Genomic DNA, 15205 nt, shown 5'->3' on the forward strand with positions numbered 1-15205 from the left:
ACAGATGCATACTGGTAAGTAACATATTCAAACTCAATTGCAGGAGGGCAGCCTATACCCGAATCTTGGAAGGGAGCGGAGATTGTCCCTATATATAAAAAGGGCAGTAGGGACGATCCCGCTAACTATAGACCCATTAGCTTGCTAGACATATTGCAAAAGGTCTATGCTAAATAGATTCTGGATAGGTTGAACGAATGGATCGTAGCAAATGATATAATCTCCCGATGCCAAGCAGGTTTTAGAAGACTGACAAGCACAATAGACCAGGTGTTTAGATTGATAACGATAGCCTGGAAATATACAAGGCTAAGATTTGGCCATTTATATGTGGCCTTTATTGATTTAAAGGCTGCATTTGATTCAATCCCCAGAGACCTCCTATGGCTAAATTTATTACAACAGGGGGTACCTAAAAACATTTTAGTGCAGTTAGTCAGGTTGCATGAAAACAATTTTGCAAGAGTGCTTTGGGGCCAAGGGACAGAGCTCACTGAAGAGATACCAATTAAAAGAGGTGTGCGTCAGGGCTGTGTCCTGGCGCCAACACTATTCCTTTTATATGTTAATGACATGGTTGAGTTCCTACAAAAATCTAATCATGATTCCCCAAAATTGGGGGGGGGAATCATGTCTGTGCACTAACTTTTGCTGATGACACAATACTGTTGTCACAAACACCAAAGGGTTTGCAATGTCTCTTAAATTCACTTGATGAATATTGCAAATTAAAAAGCCTGGAAATAAACCCTATAAAAACTAAATACATGTCGATAAGGCCCCAAAAGTGTTTTAAGAATGACATTAAGCTAAATGGAGTGAGCCTAGAGCGCGTCTCTAATTTTATTTATTTAGGAGTGAATATCGATTCCAAACTCTCCTGGAACCCACAGATAACGAAAGCAAGATCAGTTTTAATACAAAACTCAGCACCAGTTTTAAAGAAACTTTTTACAACCACGTCAAAGGCCGTCACTCCAGCCTTAGAAGTTTATAAGTCTAGGGCTCAATCCGCTGCCCTATATGGCTCAGAGTTGTGTGTGGGGGGGGGGGGGGGTTCTTTATCGAACCTAACTGCGAGTGAAAATAAGATATTGAGAAAATTAGTTGCTCTCCCCCCAAAATACACCTGTGACCCCTTTAATGTTTGACATGGGCATAAAACGTATTGGCCAAAAGGCAGTTTGGATGACCCTGTCTTATTGGATAAGAATATGGACGACAGAAGAACTTCTTACCTATAGACAAGCACTGAGTGAACTATTGGCCCTTGATATACATGTTAGTTTTCAGTGGTTGATCCATATTCGTAAATGGTTATTGGATCTGGGCTTGAGCAGGTTCTGGGAAAACCCGAACCTGCTGACCCCCGACTCGAAACAGGAAATTAAGACCATTTACTGGAATTTTATTCGGCACAAAGTCATTTTAAATTGTGGAGCAGGTACACTTACCACACAATTCTTGATGTTTAAAATAACCCCCTACGTTGAACAATTTTTAGATGGGATTGAACCCCTTCTTGCTAAGGTACTGTACCTAAAATTTAGGTATGGTACTCTTCAGATTAAGTCTTTTACTGCCAAGTGGGGGCCAGTCCAGAAGGGGGAAATCGATTGTAGGTGTACCCAGTGCCATTCAGGAGGCAAAGAGGATGTTGCGCGTGTTTTATTTTTCTGCCCTGCATATAGACATCACAGAAATAAATGGATAAAACCTTTGGGCAGGAAATTATGTATCAGGAAATATAGTGAAATGTTACGCATTTTGAAAACTGACACCTCAAGACTTACTGTTTTTGGCATTAGCAGGTTTTTATTGGCTGTTAACTTTTTCAGGATGAAGAAAGGGCTCAAATTTTAATTGTATGAATTTTATAATATGTTATAATTAATTGACTTATTTGGAAAATCCTAACACTGAACCTTATAGCTGACGACTATTTATAAATATATCCTCGAAGAGCTATGATTATATGAGGTCATGTAAAAGATATAATTTCTTTATTTTGCACTTTGCACTTTATGGAAAATCACCCCTCGGCTTTTGCTAAAATCCGGCCTAGAAATACTATGGAGCAACCCATATGTTAAAAGTCCAATGATTGACAAAGTATTTACGCACTATGCACTTTGATTTTTGGTAATTATTATGCCGCTGCTAATGAAAGAACAAGTTATTTATTGAAATGTAAAAATTATTAATGGATGGATTGGAAAAATTCCCCTTGCACATGTAAATAGACTGTTTGTTTTTATGTCATTGTTGTATTTACTCTTTTATGATTCTTTGAATCAAATAAAGATACTATATATATAAAAAGCTGTCCTCTTCACTGGTGGGTCCCCCAGTGAACTCTCTGGTACCTGGTTCACCCGTGTGATCTCTAGGTGCCCAGATGCTAATTCTTGGCCCTTTCCTCCCTAGGGAATAGTGTAGGGGGGTTATTATCCTCCTCCTCTTCCCTTTCCTCATCTGACTGGCCATCACCATGTTCAGATGGGTGGTCCTTAGCATACTCAGCCAAGAGCTCCTGGAGCCCTAGTTTGGGTGGATGCAGGCCCATTGGTACATTTTTAAGTTTGCATAGGAACCTCAATTCCTTGAAAGACCAGTGTAAGTAGGGTGTGAGGTCGAGCTCCTCCACTAGGTCCTGCATGGTATTATCTTCACTAATAGCTGGGTTTGTTTGAGTAATTCTAGCCTGACTGTTGTAATCCTCTACCCTGACTATAGTGACTTTTATTTTTCTAAAATTCTAATGGGACTTAAAGGCCCTGACAAGACTTTAAGTATTTTGGATAAGACCAATCAGAATAATGAAGGCAATTTTAAGAGTTCTGTCGTGTGATCAGATGGTAACCAAGTAGTCCAACAAATGCAAGTTTGTATCCCACCGCTGATCCACCAATGTGAGAAAGTGGCTCTGTATATACTGTTCCCAAATAGGTACAGTGTGTACAGAGTCCATAGTCCCCAGAGGTTTGGCAGAGGTTAAAGTTGGATATAACCTTACTCTCTAAAGTGGTAGCTTGGTCGAGCAGTAAGGCAGTATCTGAGGACAGTGCAAAGCATTTGTTGTACACACTCAGTCAGCAAATGGTCTCACACACTCAAGAACTGAACTCTAGGTCAATGGTTTATATAAAAAAAGATATGGTTGTTTTTATTTTAGAACCAACAATAGGTATCAAAATATACTTTCTCAGAATGAGATGCTTTTGTTAAATACTTTGCAATAGGCAATTGACTTTTGCAGATAATAGTTAGTTTGTTGCAATCGGCAACACAATTTCAAACACAATAATACATTGAGCTCAATATGAATTTTAAGTTATGTGCAATTGATTACTTTCAGGATTACTTTACTAACTGCAGGACTGGATCCTAGATTCAGTCCTGGGACAGTTCTTGGAAACAAGTGAGTAAATTTGTTTTAGTTATCGTTGTGATTTATAGGAAATATTTTGCTATTTTAAAAGTTGACACTTGGAAACTTTTTCCAATCAAATTACCAATGTTATCCGATGGAAGGAAATTCACTTAGCAGGTAAGTGGGGTTATGGTTACTTTTTCTAGGTCTGTGTTGGATCCTAGATCCAGCACTAGTGTACTACCTGTAAGCAGTTGAGAAACTGTGTTTAAGTAACACGGGCGATTTTTAAGGAATATTTATAAATTTGCAAAATCAACACTTAGAAGAAATTTCATAGAAAAGCATTCAATGGTTTCTTATGGGAGAAAATTCAAGTTACGGGTAAAGTATGTTCTCGTTACTTTTGTAATCCAGTGCTGGACTCCTAGGTTGCCATTATGGTGCTGTGGAGTTCGTGTTTGATGAGCTCCCAGCACCATATACTCTTAAATGGCTGCACTGCACTTGCAGTGCCCAGGAATGGACCTGGGTACTGTAGGGGCACAGGGCTCATGCACCTGTACCCACACCACTGACATATGGCACCCAGCTGGAGGGGTGGCTGATGTATGCCAGGGCAGTGTGTTGTGGGCATGGCACACAGGGGTGTGTGCCATGTCGACTCTCTGTTTTGTAATATACCCAGACACTCAGCCTGCAAGGGCAGTGTGTGTGTGTGTGTGTCAGGGTACAGGGCCTCTAAGGGTGGCACAATAAGTGCTGCAGCCCTTAGGGGCCTTCCCTGATCACAAGGCCCTGGGTACCTAGTGTACCATTTACTAGGGGCTGAAATGTGGCCAGGGTTTGCCAATTTGGGTTTAGGTTTCAGCACAGTTTTTAGGGAAGGAACATAGGCTCTGGGAACCTGATTGACAGGAGCCCAGGGCACACTCCAAGTACATTCAGCAATTCAGCAAAAAGTGGGGGCATACCATGCAAGAAAGATGGCACTTTCTCACACACTCCATGTCAATTGGTGTTTTGATGTTTTATGCTCCATTTTACCTTTCTTCATTGCAATGACATGGACAGTAAACTACTACATCTGTATTGCTATGATGTACTAAATGGTAAATAAAGTTTCAAAAAAAGTGCTCATCACTTACCTGTGTCAGGCGTGCTTGGTTCTAGAAAATAAAATAACTACAAATATTTTTATTCAAAAACAATTGGTGTGAAGTTCAGTCTGAGTGTGTGAATTCATTTGCTGACTAAGTGTGTACAACAAATGCTTAACACTGTCCTCTGATACTGCCTCACTGCTCGACCACACTACCACAAATAGAGTGAGGTGCTATCTAACTTTGCCTCTGCCTACCTTTGGGGTCCACTGTACTCTGTGCACACTATAATTCACTGTGTTATAGTATATACAGAGCCAGCTTCCTACAATGTGTCTTAAGGTAAGTAACTTGTTCATTTTTAGTTGGTGTGTTTCTGTAGCGTCTTTGTCTATCTATCTTTGATGTACTGGTCGCATCTCTCCTCCCTGTTGTCTGGTTATATTCTTTCTTTACTACCTTTCTCATGCTCTAAATGAGAATCATAGATTGCCCACTGGGACTTGTGTTCTGTAGCCTCTGATATCCAAATAGATGGCTAGAAGTTCAATCACTCATGATCTACCAAGGCTTCCTAAAGCATTTGCTACTCGGTGTGTTCCAGGAATCTTCCTCTGAAGTCAGGAAATACTTTAATCAAGTGATGCTTACTTTGAAACATACCAGTGTCTATTGAATATTTACCTTCTCATCTCTTGCAGTTGTGAGATTCAAACTACTGAAGCATACTAGGCTCAATGTTGTGGCCTTCCTGAATGCGCTGCCGAAAACTCAGCATGACATCAATTCCTTTGTGATCGACATCACCGCTCAGACAGTGAGTCTCTTTGAAAAACCCTGTTAACCACAATCTTTGTGTTTTTTTTTTTTTTTTTTTTTAGAGGTGAGCTTCAATCATTACATGCCCTCACTTCTTGCTTTTCCTTGACTTCGCCCCTTAAGCTGTCCATTATCTAGCACCTTTGGTCTCCAGCGCCGTTCATGCCCCTTCTTCTTTGTTTCCTTCTGCCTTGTTTCCTTCTGCCTTGTTTCCTTCTGCCTTTTTTCTTCCCTCTCTATAGGTCTATTTTTCCTCTCCTCTGTTAGCTCTTCTCTCTCTCCATGTGCCCTCTGTGAGCTTTTCTTCTACTTTGTCCCCTCCTGCTGTTTCCTTGTCACCCCCGTTCTGTTTCCATTGTTCTTATTATGCTTTCTTCCTTATTCTCCCCCTCTGTCTCCATGTTTTTCACCTCTCTTCTGTTTCTAGTGTATCCAATATTGTGTTTTTTTCCTCAGAACACTCTCTTGTGCTTCGCTGTTCATGGGATCTTCCAGGAGGGTAAGCATTTCAAGTCCTCTGCAATTATGTGAACCAAACTCTGTTGTTTCTCTTCTTAATTTTGTTTTTTTGTTTTGTTTGTATAGTTGATGGGAAATTTCAATATTCCAAGAGGGCTTTTAACAGGGTGTTTATCGCAGTACCTGCTCCAAACGCTGGGTAAGGTTACATCTATACTCTGTAAAAGCAGTAGTCAAACACTTGTCTTTTGTAGATGTCAACAGGGCTATGGAACTGAAGCCTGCAGACTGCTCGTACTGTCAGTTACTTTTAGATATTATTACTTGTAGATATAGACCTAGGTCCACCAGCACAGCAAGCAGACAAGACACTTGTGTGCACGCCTAACTGTATCCCTCACTACCCCCGCACACTAATTCAGGCTTACACAGCAGTTGATTGGGGGCCAGAGAACTCTTACTTGAAAAAGATATGACCCGAATCATGATGTAATAGAACATGGAGTCCAGTTGTCAGTGTTATCCACCGAGGAGGCATTCTTCTGATTTCTTGACCCTTTGGGTCTCGTAGAGCTTTGTAGTTATTTGTTTACTTTAGCTAGTCAATAGAGGAATGGTGTGAGACAGAATATAGTATATTTAGAGTGATGTGCTCAGTCTTTACCTTTAATAGTATAAGTTGGGCAGGTCCTTGGGTTGAAGACCCTGCAGTGTAGTTCCAGATCAATCCCAATAATCCAGTATGCTCAAACCTTCACCGCCCAAGTAGGAATATGGTATCACCCAAATGAGATGGCTCCGAATACAAATATCCAGTTGACAAAGTCTTGAGGTCCTCTTGACGGGGCTGCTTAAAACGTACTAGTCAGGTTTTCCTTTGCATTCACTGCTGTGAAGAGACTAAGGTGATTCGTAAATATCAAGCCTCTGCAAGGTGCCACTTTGCTTGTTATTGAACATTCATATCCATTAATGTATTTTGGTATGGTTTTCATATGTCTCAAACACATTGCCATGGCTACTTTATCTAGCTAAGATGGCAACTTGTTGAGTAGAACTATCCAGTTATTATGGCGTTAGGGGGAGACTTCTAGATTAGACTGTTTGATCATGATGAAGGTTTTGGGGGCAGAGCCTGTCAAGATTGGGAGGCAAGGGTATGGTAGTGGGCCAATGGTTTATATATAAAAAATATGTTTGTTTTATTTTAGAACCAACAATAGGTATCAAAATATACTTTCTCAAAATGAGATGCTTTAGGTAAATACTGTTGCAATATGCAATTTGCTTTTGTAGAAAGTTACAGGCTGTTGCAATAGGCAACACAATTTTAAACACAATAATGCATTGAGTTGAATGAAAGTTTTAAGTTATTTGCAATAGATTACTTTCAGGATTACTTTTGTGATTCCAGGACTGGATCCTAGATTCAGTCCTGGGACAGGTCTTAGAAACAATTGATAAATGTCGACTTAGTTACTGTTATGATTTTTAAGCAATATTTTGCGATTTTAAAAGTTGACACTTAAAAGAAATTTCATCGAAAACAGTCAATGATTCCCTATGGAAGAAAATTCAAGTTGCAGGTATAGTATGTTCTTGTTACTTTTGTAATCCAGTACTGGGTACCTAGACTCAGTACTGGGACCTCTATCTAAAACAGGTAAGTAATTACGTTTCCATAGTTTGTACAATTTTTAAAGAATATTTGAAGTTTGCAAAAATCGACACTTAGAAAAAATTTCACAGAAAAACAGTCAATGATTTCCTATGGAGGAAAATAGGGTTACTGGTAAGTATGGTTGTGAATATTTTTCAGGGTCAGTGCTGGGCACCAATATCCAGCACTGGGATCTCACCTGAATATTTTAAGTTTTGAAAACTCCACACTTAGAAGAAATTTTAGAAGAAACCAGTCAATGTTACCCTATGGAGAAAATTGGGTTATCGACTTTAAGGTAAGTACTCGACTGGCAAAGTTAAGGTTCTGGGCATAGACTCGGGGGGGTCTCCCAGGGTCAGGTAGGTACAGTTGCTACACCCTCAGCGGCACAGGGGCAGCCGGGTGCAGAGTGAGTTAGGCCCAATGTTATCCTATGGGAGGCAGGGGGGCCTTGGTTGGTGGCTGCTGACTAGCATGCCACGTGGCTGTGGGAGCTGGGCTCCTGGTCACTTGCTCAGGGCAAATGGGGAAGTAGATAGGTGCAAAGGTTACACTGCCAGGGCCACTCGGGCGGCTGGGTGCAGGGTGCTTTTGAGCCTTCGGGCGCTCAATGGATTTCAATGGGAGAGCTCCGGTTTAGAAAAAGACTGCAAGCTCAGGGACGAAGATTCTTCAGGTGCCACCACCACTTCGAGAGGTAAGTTGGAGGATAGGTAGGTACCCAGGAGTTGGGCACAGGGGGCCCCGGGTGCAGGGGTGCCTTTTGGTGTCGGGAAATCTTACCCTCTGTTGATCGCGGTTGGGGGCTACCTGGTTCTGAGGCTGCAGGCGTCGTCGGGAGCGTCGAGGGAAGTCCTTGGGTGCAGGACTCGGGGTCACAGTCTCCGGGGGGGGGTCGTCCTTGTGGTCTTTGTTCACTCCAGCACAGGCCAGGCTTGGTGGGTGCGGAGTGTGCAGGGTTCGTGGTTCCGGGCTGATGCCAGGGATTAGATGCTGAGTTTGAGCAGAGCCTCTGCTCATGGGAGTCCCAGGTGCTTAGAGCCAAAAGGTAGCCAGGTCCTCCGGAGTTTGTGAGGTTGCTAGCCAAAAGAGGTGCCGGGTGGTAGCAGAAGCAGGTTCGAGGGTCGACAGGCCGGTAGGGCTGGGGCCAAAGCAGTTGGTGTCTTCCTCTTCTTAGCAGCTGCACGGCAGGTCTATTTTTTTCTTGCTCTTCTTTGTAGATTGGAATCTGGGGAAGGAAGGTTCAGGGTGCCCCTAAATACTAGATTTAGGGGCGTTACAGGTAGGTGAAGGGCAGGGACCAATGGGTCCCTGTCCTGGGGTGGGTACACCCCCTATCCAGCCTCTCTCCTGTGGGCGGGGGACAGTAGCCTAGTCCTGATTGGGTAGGGCCTCCCATCTTCAAGATGGCGAGAGCCCGGAGATGTGCTTCACCTCGCCTCCCCCACCTGAGGGGTGGCGTTGGCAGGCTGGCACATCCCCTGTCCTTATTTGGAGTTTCCGGCCAGGCTTCCCGCCAGAGTGGGGGTTGCAAGTGGCCTGGGGAAGCTCACAGAGGCGGCATGCTTTTGAAGCTTCCCCCTGTCCATCCTGGGGGAGGAGACATAGCACCTCGCCCAGGATGTGCATTGTTGTAGGCCCAGGAGAGCAGGGGCTCTCCTACCCAGGGGTCCAGCAACATGTCTGCTGTGTGGCAGCCTAGGCAGCCTCTCAGACCAGACGTGGATTGTAGGTTAGGTTTCAGGGGGCATCTCTAACATGCCCTTGTGGTGCTTGGTACATTAACTCCCACACTGACATCAGTGTATGTTTAATGTGCTGAGAAGTTTGATACCAAACTTCTCAGTCTTCAGTGTTGCCATTATGGTGCTGTGGAGTCCGTGTTTGACGAGCTCTCAGCACCATGTACTCTTAAATGGCAGCACTGCACTTACAGTGCCCAGGAATAGACCTGGGTACTGTAGGGGCACAGGGCTCATGCGCCCACACCACTGGCATAGGGCACCCAGCTAGAGGGGTGGCTGATGTATGCCAGGGCAGTGTAGGTGGTGGGCATGGCACACAGGGATGTGTGCCATGTTGACTCTGTTTTGTCTTGTACCCAGACACTCAGCCTGCAAGGGCAGTGTGTGTGTGTTAGGTACAGGGCCTCTAAGGCTGGCACAATGAGTGCTGCAGCCCTTAGAGGCCTTCCCTTGTCACAAGGCCCTGGGTACCTAGGGTACCATTTACCAGGGGCTGACATGTGGCCAGGGTTTGCCAATTTGGAGGTTTTTGTTTAGGGAAGGAACACAGGCCCTGGGATGGGTAGCTGATTGGCAGGAGCCCAGGGCACACTCAGTCAAAGTACATCAGCAATTCAGCAAAAAGTGGGGGCATACCGTGTAAGAAATGGCACTTTCTCACACCAACGACCTCATACAGGAGGGTAAGCTCATCACCAACACCTCCATTTGGTGTGCTCTAGATGTTGCAGACACTGCCTCAAGAGCCATCAACACAAGTGTACTCTTACGTAGGCATGCATAGCTACGCATTTCAGGGTTTAAGCCAGAGGTGCAAACTTCCAGCCATTTGACCAAAAACACCTCTTTGGTCCTGCTGTGGATTAATCTCTGGAAAAGATGAAGAAAGACACTGGCACAGCCAAATCAATGGGAGCTTTGCAATTGCAAGCTCCCAGACGTTTTTTGTCACTCCTCTTACAGAGGCACCTCCAGAGGCTGTTCCGTTGACCACCCCTCCACGTCTTGTAAGACACCTGCCCAAACCACATTCACCAAAGGTTACCAAAGAGGAGGCTATAGAGGCAACAATAACAAAGGATGAGGCAAAACCAACAACAGTTGATTAGCCTCCACCCCTACCCAATGGCTTCCCTCCACTCCCCCCGGACCATCCCACTCCGGTCAGGGGAGGATTACTACAGTTCCTACCTGTCTGGAACAACATCACTACCGACAGGTGGGTGAGACAAATAGTTCAGTCAGGTTATTGTCTGGAACTCACCTCTACCCCCGCCCCCCCCCCCCCCCCATACCACCCAGACAACGTCCAATGTCAACAGAACATTTAGCACTATTAAAGCAGGAGGGAATCTCCCTCCTACAAAAACATACAATAGAACCAGTTCCCCTGTATCAGCAAAACACAGGGGTTTACTCCCTGTATTTCCTCATTCCAAAGATGGACGGCTGTCTGTGACCCATCCAGGACCTCAGACCCCTAAACCTGTACATACAATCAGACCACTTTTACATGGTCACCCTTCAACAAGTCCTTCCTCTTCTCACACACGCCGATTTCCTTGCCACTTTAGATCTCAAGGACGCCTACTTTCATATTCCCATTCACACCTCCCACAAGAAATATCTCTGGTTTGTAGTGGATGGTCAGCACTACAAATTCATGGTACTCCCATTCGGGGTCACCACAGCACCCAGGGTTTTCACGAAGTGTCTAGCAGTAGTTGCAGCTCACCTGTGAAGACAACAGATTCTTGTCTTCCCTTACCTAGACGACTGGCTAATAAAAGCCAAGTCATACCATCAGTGTGTACACCACACTCATGCCACAATCCAACTGCTTTACAACTTAGGGTTTACCATAAACCACGCAAAGTCTCATCTACAACCATCCCACTCACAAAAATACCTCGGTGCGACGATAAACACCTCAAAAGCACTTGCATATCCCAGTCCAACCAGGATAGCAAGCATACAAAGCCTCATTACAAAGTTTCTGCCGCAACACACTCTCCCAGCTAGAGTATTCATGCAGCTAATAGGGATGATGGCCTCTTGCATATTCATAGTACCTCACGCAAGACTCCAGATGCATCCTCTACAGGAATGTTTACCATGTCAGTGGAACCAGGCTCAAGGTTTGCTAACCGATCTGGTGTTCGTGGACGGTCGCACACATTGGTCTCTGCAGTGGTGGAACACCAAAAACCTTTCTAAAGGGCAACCGTTCATCGAGCCTGTTCCACAGATTCTGCTAACAGCGGACGCATCGCTCTCCGGTTGGGGAGCTCATCTATTACATCACACCATGCAGGGCAGGTGGACACCTCAACAAAGGTTACTCCACATCAATTACCTGAAGTTACTAGCCATATTTCTAGCATTAAAGTCCTTCCAGAAACACGTTCTGGGCAAAGCTGTCCTAGTTCGCACCGACAATATGACAGCAATGTATTACATATAGAAACAAGGCGGGGACACACTCCCTGCAACTCTCCCAACTAGCAAAAAGCATTTGGATATGGGCTATTCCACAGAACATTTTTCTCCTAGCCCAACACGTTCCAGGAGTTCAAAACGGCATAGCAGATGTGTTAAGTCGTCAGACGCAACAGATTCACGAGTGGTTCTTCAACCATTTTTCCAAACTTGGGGGCAACCAGAGATAGATCTGTTCGCCACATACGAAAATGCCAAATCCCCAAGCTTTGCCGCCAGATATCCACACCCATTGTCCAGAGGCAATGCGATATGGATGAATTGGTCAGGCAAATTTGCGTACGCCTTTCCACCTCTCCCACTCATTCCTCTAGTGGTGCGAAAACTGCAGCAACACTCACTGACTCTCATCCTAGTTGCTCCAACATGGGCCATACAACCGTGGTACACCACGTTACTGGAACTATCTGTAGTCCCGCACCAAAAACTACATCTCTCCCCACATCTCTTAACCCAGAGCCATGGAGAGATCAGACACCCTGACCCAGCACATCTCAACCTAGCAGTCTGGCTCCTGAGGTCATAGAGTTTGGTTACCTTAACCTACCCCCTGACTGTATCAATGTTATAAAAGAAGCTAGACTTCCCACCACTAGAGCCTGCTACGCTGCCAAGTGGAAAAGATTTGTGATAAATTGTAACAACAACACTATCAACGCATTAGATGTTTCTATTCAACACATCATATGTTACTTACTACATCTTCAACGGTGTAATCTGGCATACACATCTATTAGGTTACACCTCGCTGCAATAGCAGCATACTTACAAAATAGACAACATCTATCACTGTTCAGAATACCTACCATCAAAGCATTTATGGAAGGCTTCAAAAGAATAATTCCTCCAAGGGTACCACCCTCACCAGTGTGCAACTTAAATATTGTTCTCACAAGATTAATGGGCCCTCCATTTGAACCTCTGCATAAATGCTAGTTGCAATTTCTTACATGGAAAGTCACTTTCCTTGTAGCCATTACTTCACTTAGAAGAGTCAGTGAATTACAGGCACTAACTATTCAAGAACCATTTTTTCAACTCCATCACAACAAAGTGGTCCTCAGGACAAATCCCAGATTCCTCCCTAAAGTCATTTCTCCGTTTCATCTCAATCAGTCTGTAGAGTTGCCAGTATTCTTCTTGCAACCACAGTCAGTCGCAGAAAGAGCTCTTCATACTCTAGATATAAAGAGAGCACTCATTTATTATACTGAAAGGACAAGGCCTTTTCGCAAAACAAAGCCGCTTTTCGTGTCCTTCTCACCACCACATAAAGGTAATCCCATATCAAAATCTGGTATTGCAAGATGGATCGTCAAATGCATACAAATTTGCTATCACAAAGCAAAACACACATTATCCATTCCTCCTAAAGCCCACTCTACTAGAAAGATAGGGGCTTGCATGGCATTTTTAGGGAACATTCCCTTAGATGACATCTGCAAAGCAGCTACATGGTCTACACCGCATACATTCACAAAACATTATTGTGTAGATATGCAAACGCAACAACAAGCTAGTGTGGGCAGGCTGTACTCAAAACACTATTTCAAACTACTGCAACAGATACTGGTGGTCGCCGCTAAGGAGGAGTACTGCTATATAATCTATGCTAAAGTATGTGATCTGCAGCTCATATGCCTCAAACGGAAAATGCTACTTACCAGTATGCATCTGTTCTTGGCATGTAGAGCTGCAGATCCACATACGACCACCCACCTACCCGGCTACCTTTATCTGTTCCAGTATTATCTTATTTAGATACAGCACACATGGGCATCTTTTTCCTGTTTCTCACAAAACTCCATAATTTCCCTGCTGGCGAAAAAACAATCTGAAGATGGAGTTGATGCCCATGCGCACTATCATCCAGAGGAGGAGTCACCTATCTCGTGGCTTCCAAAGACTTTTCTAAGACAAAAACAAGTGCAAACATCCGGACCCAACACCAGATGACGATCTATGCTAATGTATGTGGATCTGCAGTGCTACATGCCAAGAACAGATGCATACTGGTAAGTAGCATTTTCCTTATTGATTTTATGAGGTAGTGAACAAAGTAACAGCACCAGTTATGGTTACAGTTTACAAGACAAGGCAGAGACGAAAACTCATCGCGGTCTGTATATAAAACTGACAAGCATGAAGAAGATATTGACATTCCAACCCCAGTCCTTGGTTTCGCAATTAAAAACCATTAGTCCTCCACCACTCCAACCCATTTGCCCCACATTCGCCAAACGTTTTTCGGGCATCCTCTGGCCGCATACAGTGGCTGTTCCTGCGCGGCACACCAGTCCACTCCCCTGTGCCAGTGCGCCATTGTAGGAGAAGCTGGGTTCAGCCAGTGGGCAGTTATGTCTCTTTGGGCCACCATCAGTGCTCTGTTTAGGAGCACTGATGGTGGCCCTGGTACCGTCCAACCCCTCGGTGACACCCAGGAGCACGTTCATTGGGTTAAGGGGAACCTCCCAGCCCAGGACCTCAGTGAGCTCCCCTGCCACTGACTCCCAATACCTCACGATCGCGGGGCAAAGCCATACCATGCGATAAAAGTCTGCTTGTGGGTGTGAGCATCTGGGACAGGAAGCATCGGGCCGAAGCCCCGCGCTGTGGAGACGCAGCAGCATGAGGTAAGCCGTGTGAAGGTAGTATATTTGGACTAGCCGAAGCCTTGCTGAGACTGCGATCGTTTTGGGAGCCGTCAATACGTCTACCCAGTCAGCTTCCTCTAGGGACCCAAACCAACCCTCCAACCTGTTGCGGAGTTGAGATAGTGAGTTGGGGGTGTTGTTTGTGAGGGAGCGATAGATACGGGAGATCCCTCCCTTCCCCAAATTGCCGGTCATAACCTGAGCTTCAGGTGGGCTGTACTTGGGCAAGGAGGTGCCCTCTGAGATGTGGGAGTGAAGGGAGTGACGTAGCTGCAGGTATCGGAAAACTAGGAAAAGTTATGAGTGTATCGGGCCTGCAAATCTTGAAAGGAACGCCTGTGGGTTCCACTCCAAACATCCCCCAATAAGGAAATTCCAATGAGATCCCATGATCTGAATCCTGAGAGGTTAGCAACTTCCCGGAGCCTGGCACCGCACCACAAGGGTTATACTGGGTCAGTTTATCCGACCAATGTATGTGCCGCAAGGCGGCCTGCCAGGCTAGGAGTACACAGTGTGTGTCCTCAGGGAGATTTTGAGAAACGGTGTTGCCATACAACCTACCTTGAATGTTGGACAGGCGCAGGGCGTGTAGCTCCCGACGATACGCCGGGTCGGACCAGCTACCATTAAACCAGTCATGCACGGTGAGGAGCCGGGTCGCTAAGTAATAGATACTGGCTCGTCATCCCAAGACCGCCATCAAAGGGTGGGATCCGGCATTGGGCGAGGGCCAGCTTGTGTGCCCGCCCCATAAAAACCTAGTGGCCAAGCTGTCTATTTCCCAAAACCACGATCTGGAGAAGGAAAGGTGCGTATTCTGGAGCATGTACAGGAATCTGGGCAGAATCATCATTTTAAATAAGGCTATTCTGCCCAGGGGGTTCAGT

At 45.0% G+C, this 15205-nt stretch overlaps 1 protein-coding gene across 1 annotated transcript in view; it reads left to right on the forward strand.

Annotated features, from left to right (window-relative positions):
- Positions 1 to 15205, forward strand: part of NXF1 (nuclear RNA export factor 1) — a 391991-nt gene that overhangs the window by 324882 nt on the left and 51904 nt on the right. The window contains exons 16-18 of the mRNA XM_085625971.1: positions 5178 to 5293; positions 5752 to 5794; positions 5881 to 5953. Coding sequence (XP_085482097.1) covers positions 5178 to 5293; positions 5752 to 5794; positions 5881 to 5953 — 232 coding nt within the window. The remainder of the gene's footprint in view (positions 1 to 5177; positions 5294 to 5751; positions 5795 to 5880; positions 5954 to 15205) is intronic.

The sequence above is a fragment of the Triturus cristatus genome, chromosome 9 (assembly GCF_964204655.1).
Source record: "Triturus cristatus chromosome 9, aTriCri1.1, whole genome shotgun sequence".
Lineage (NCBI taxonomy): Eukaryota > Metazoa > Chordata > Amphibia > Caudata > Salamandridae > Triturus > Triturus cristatus.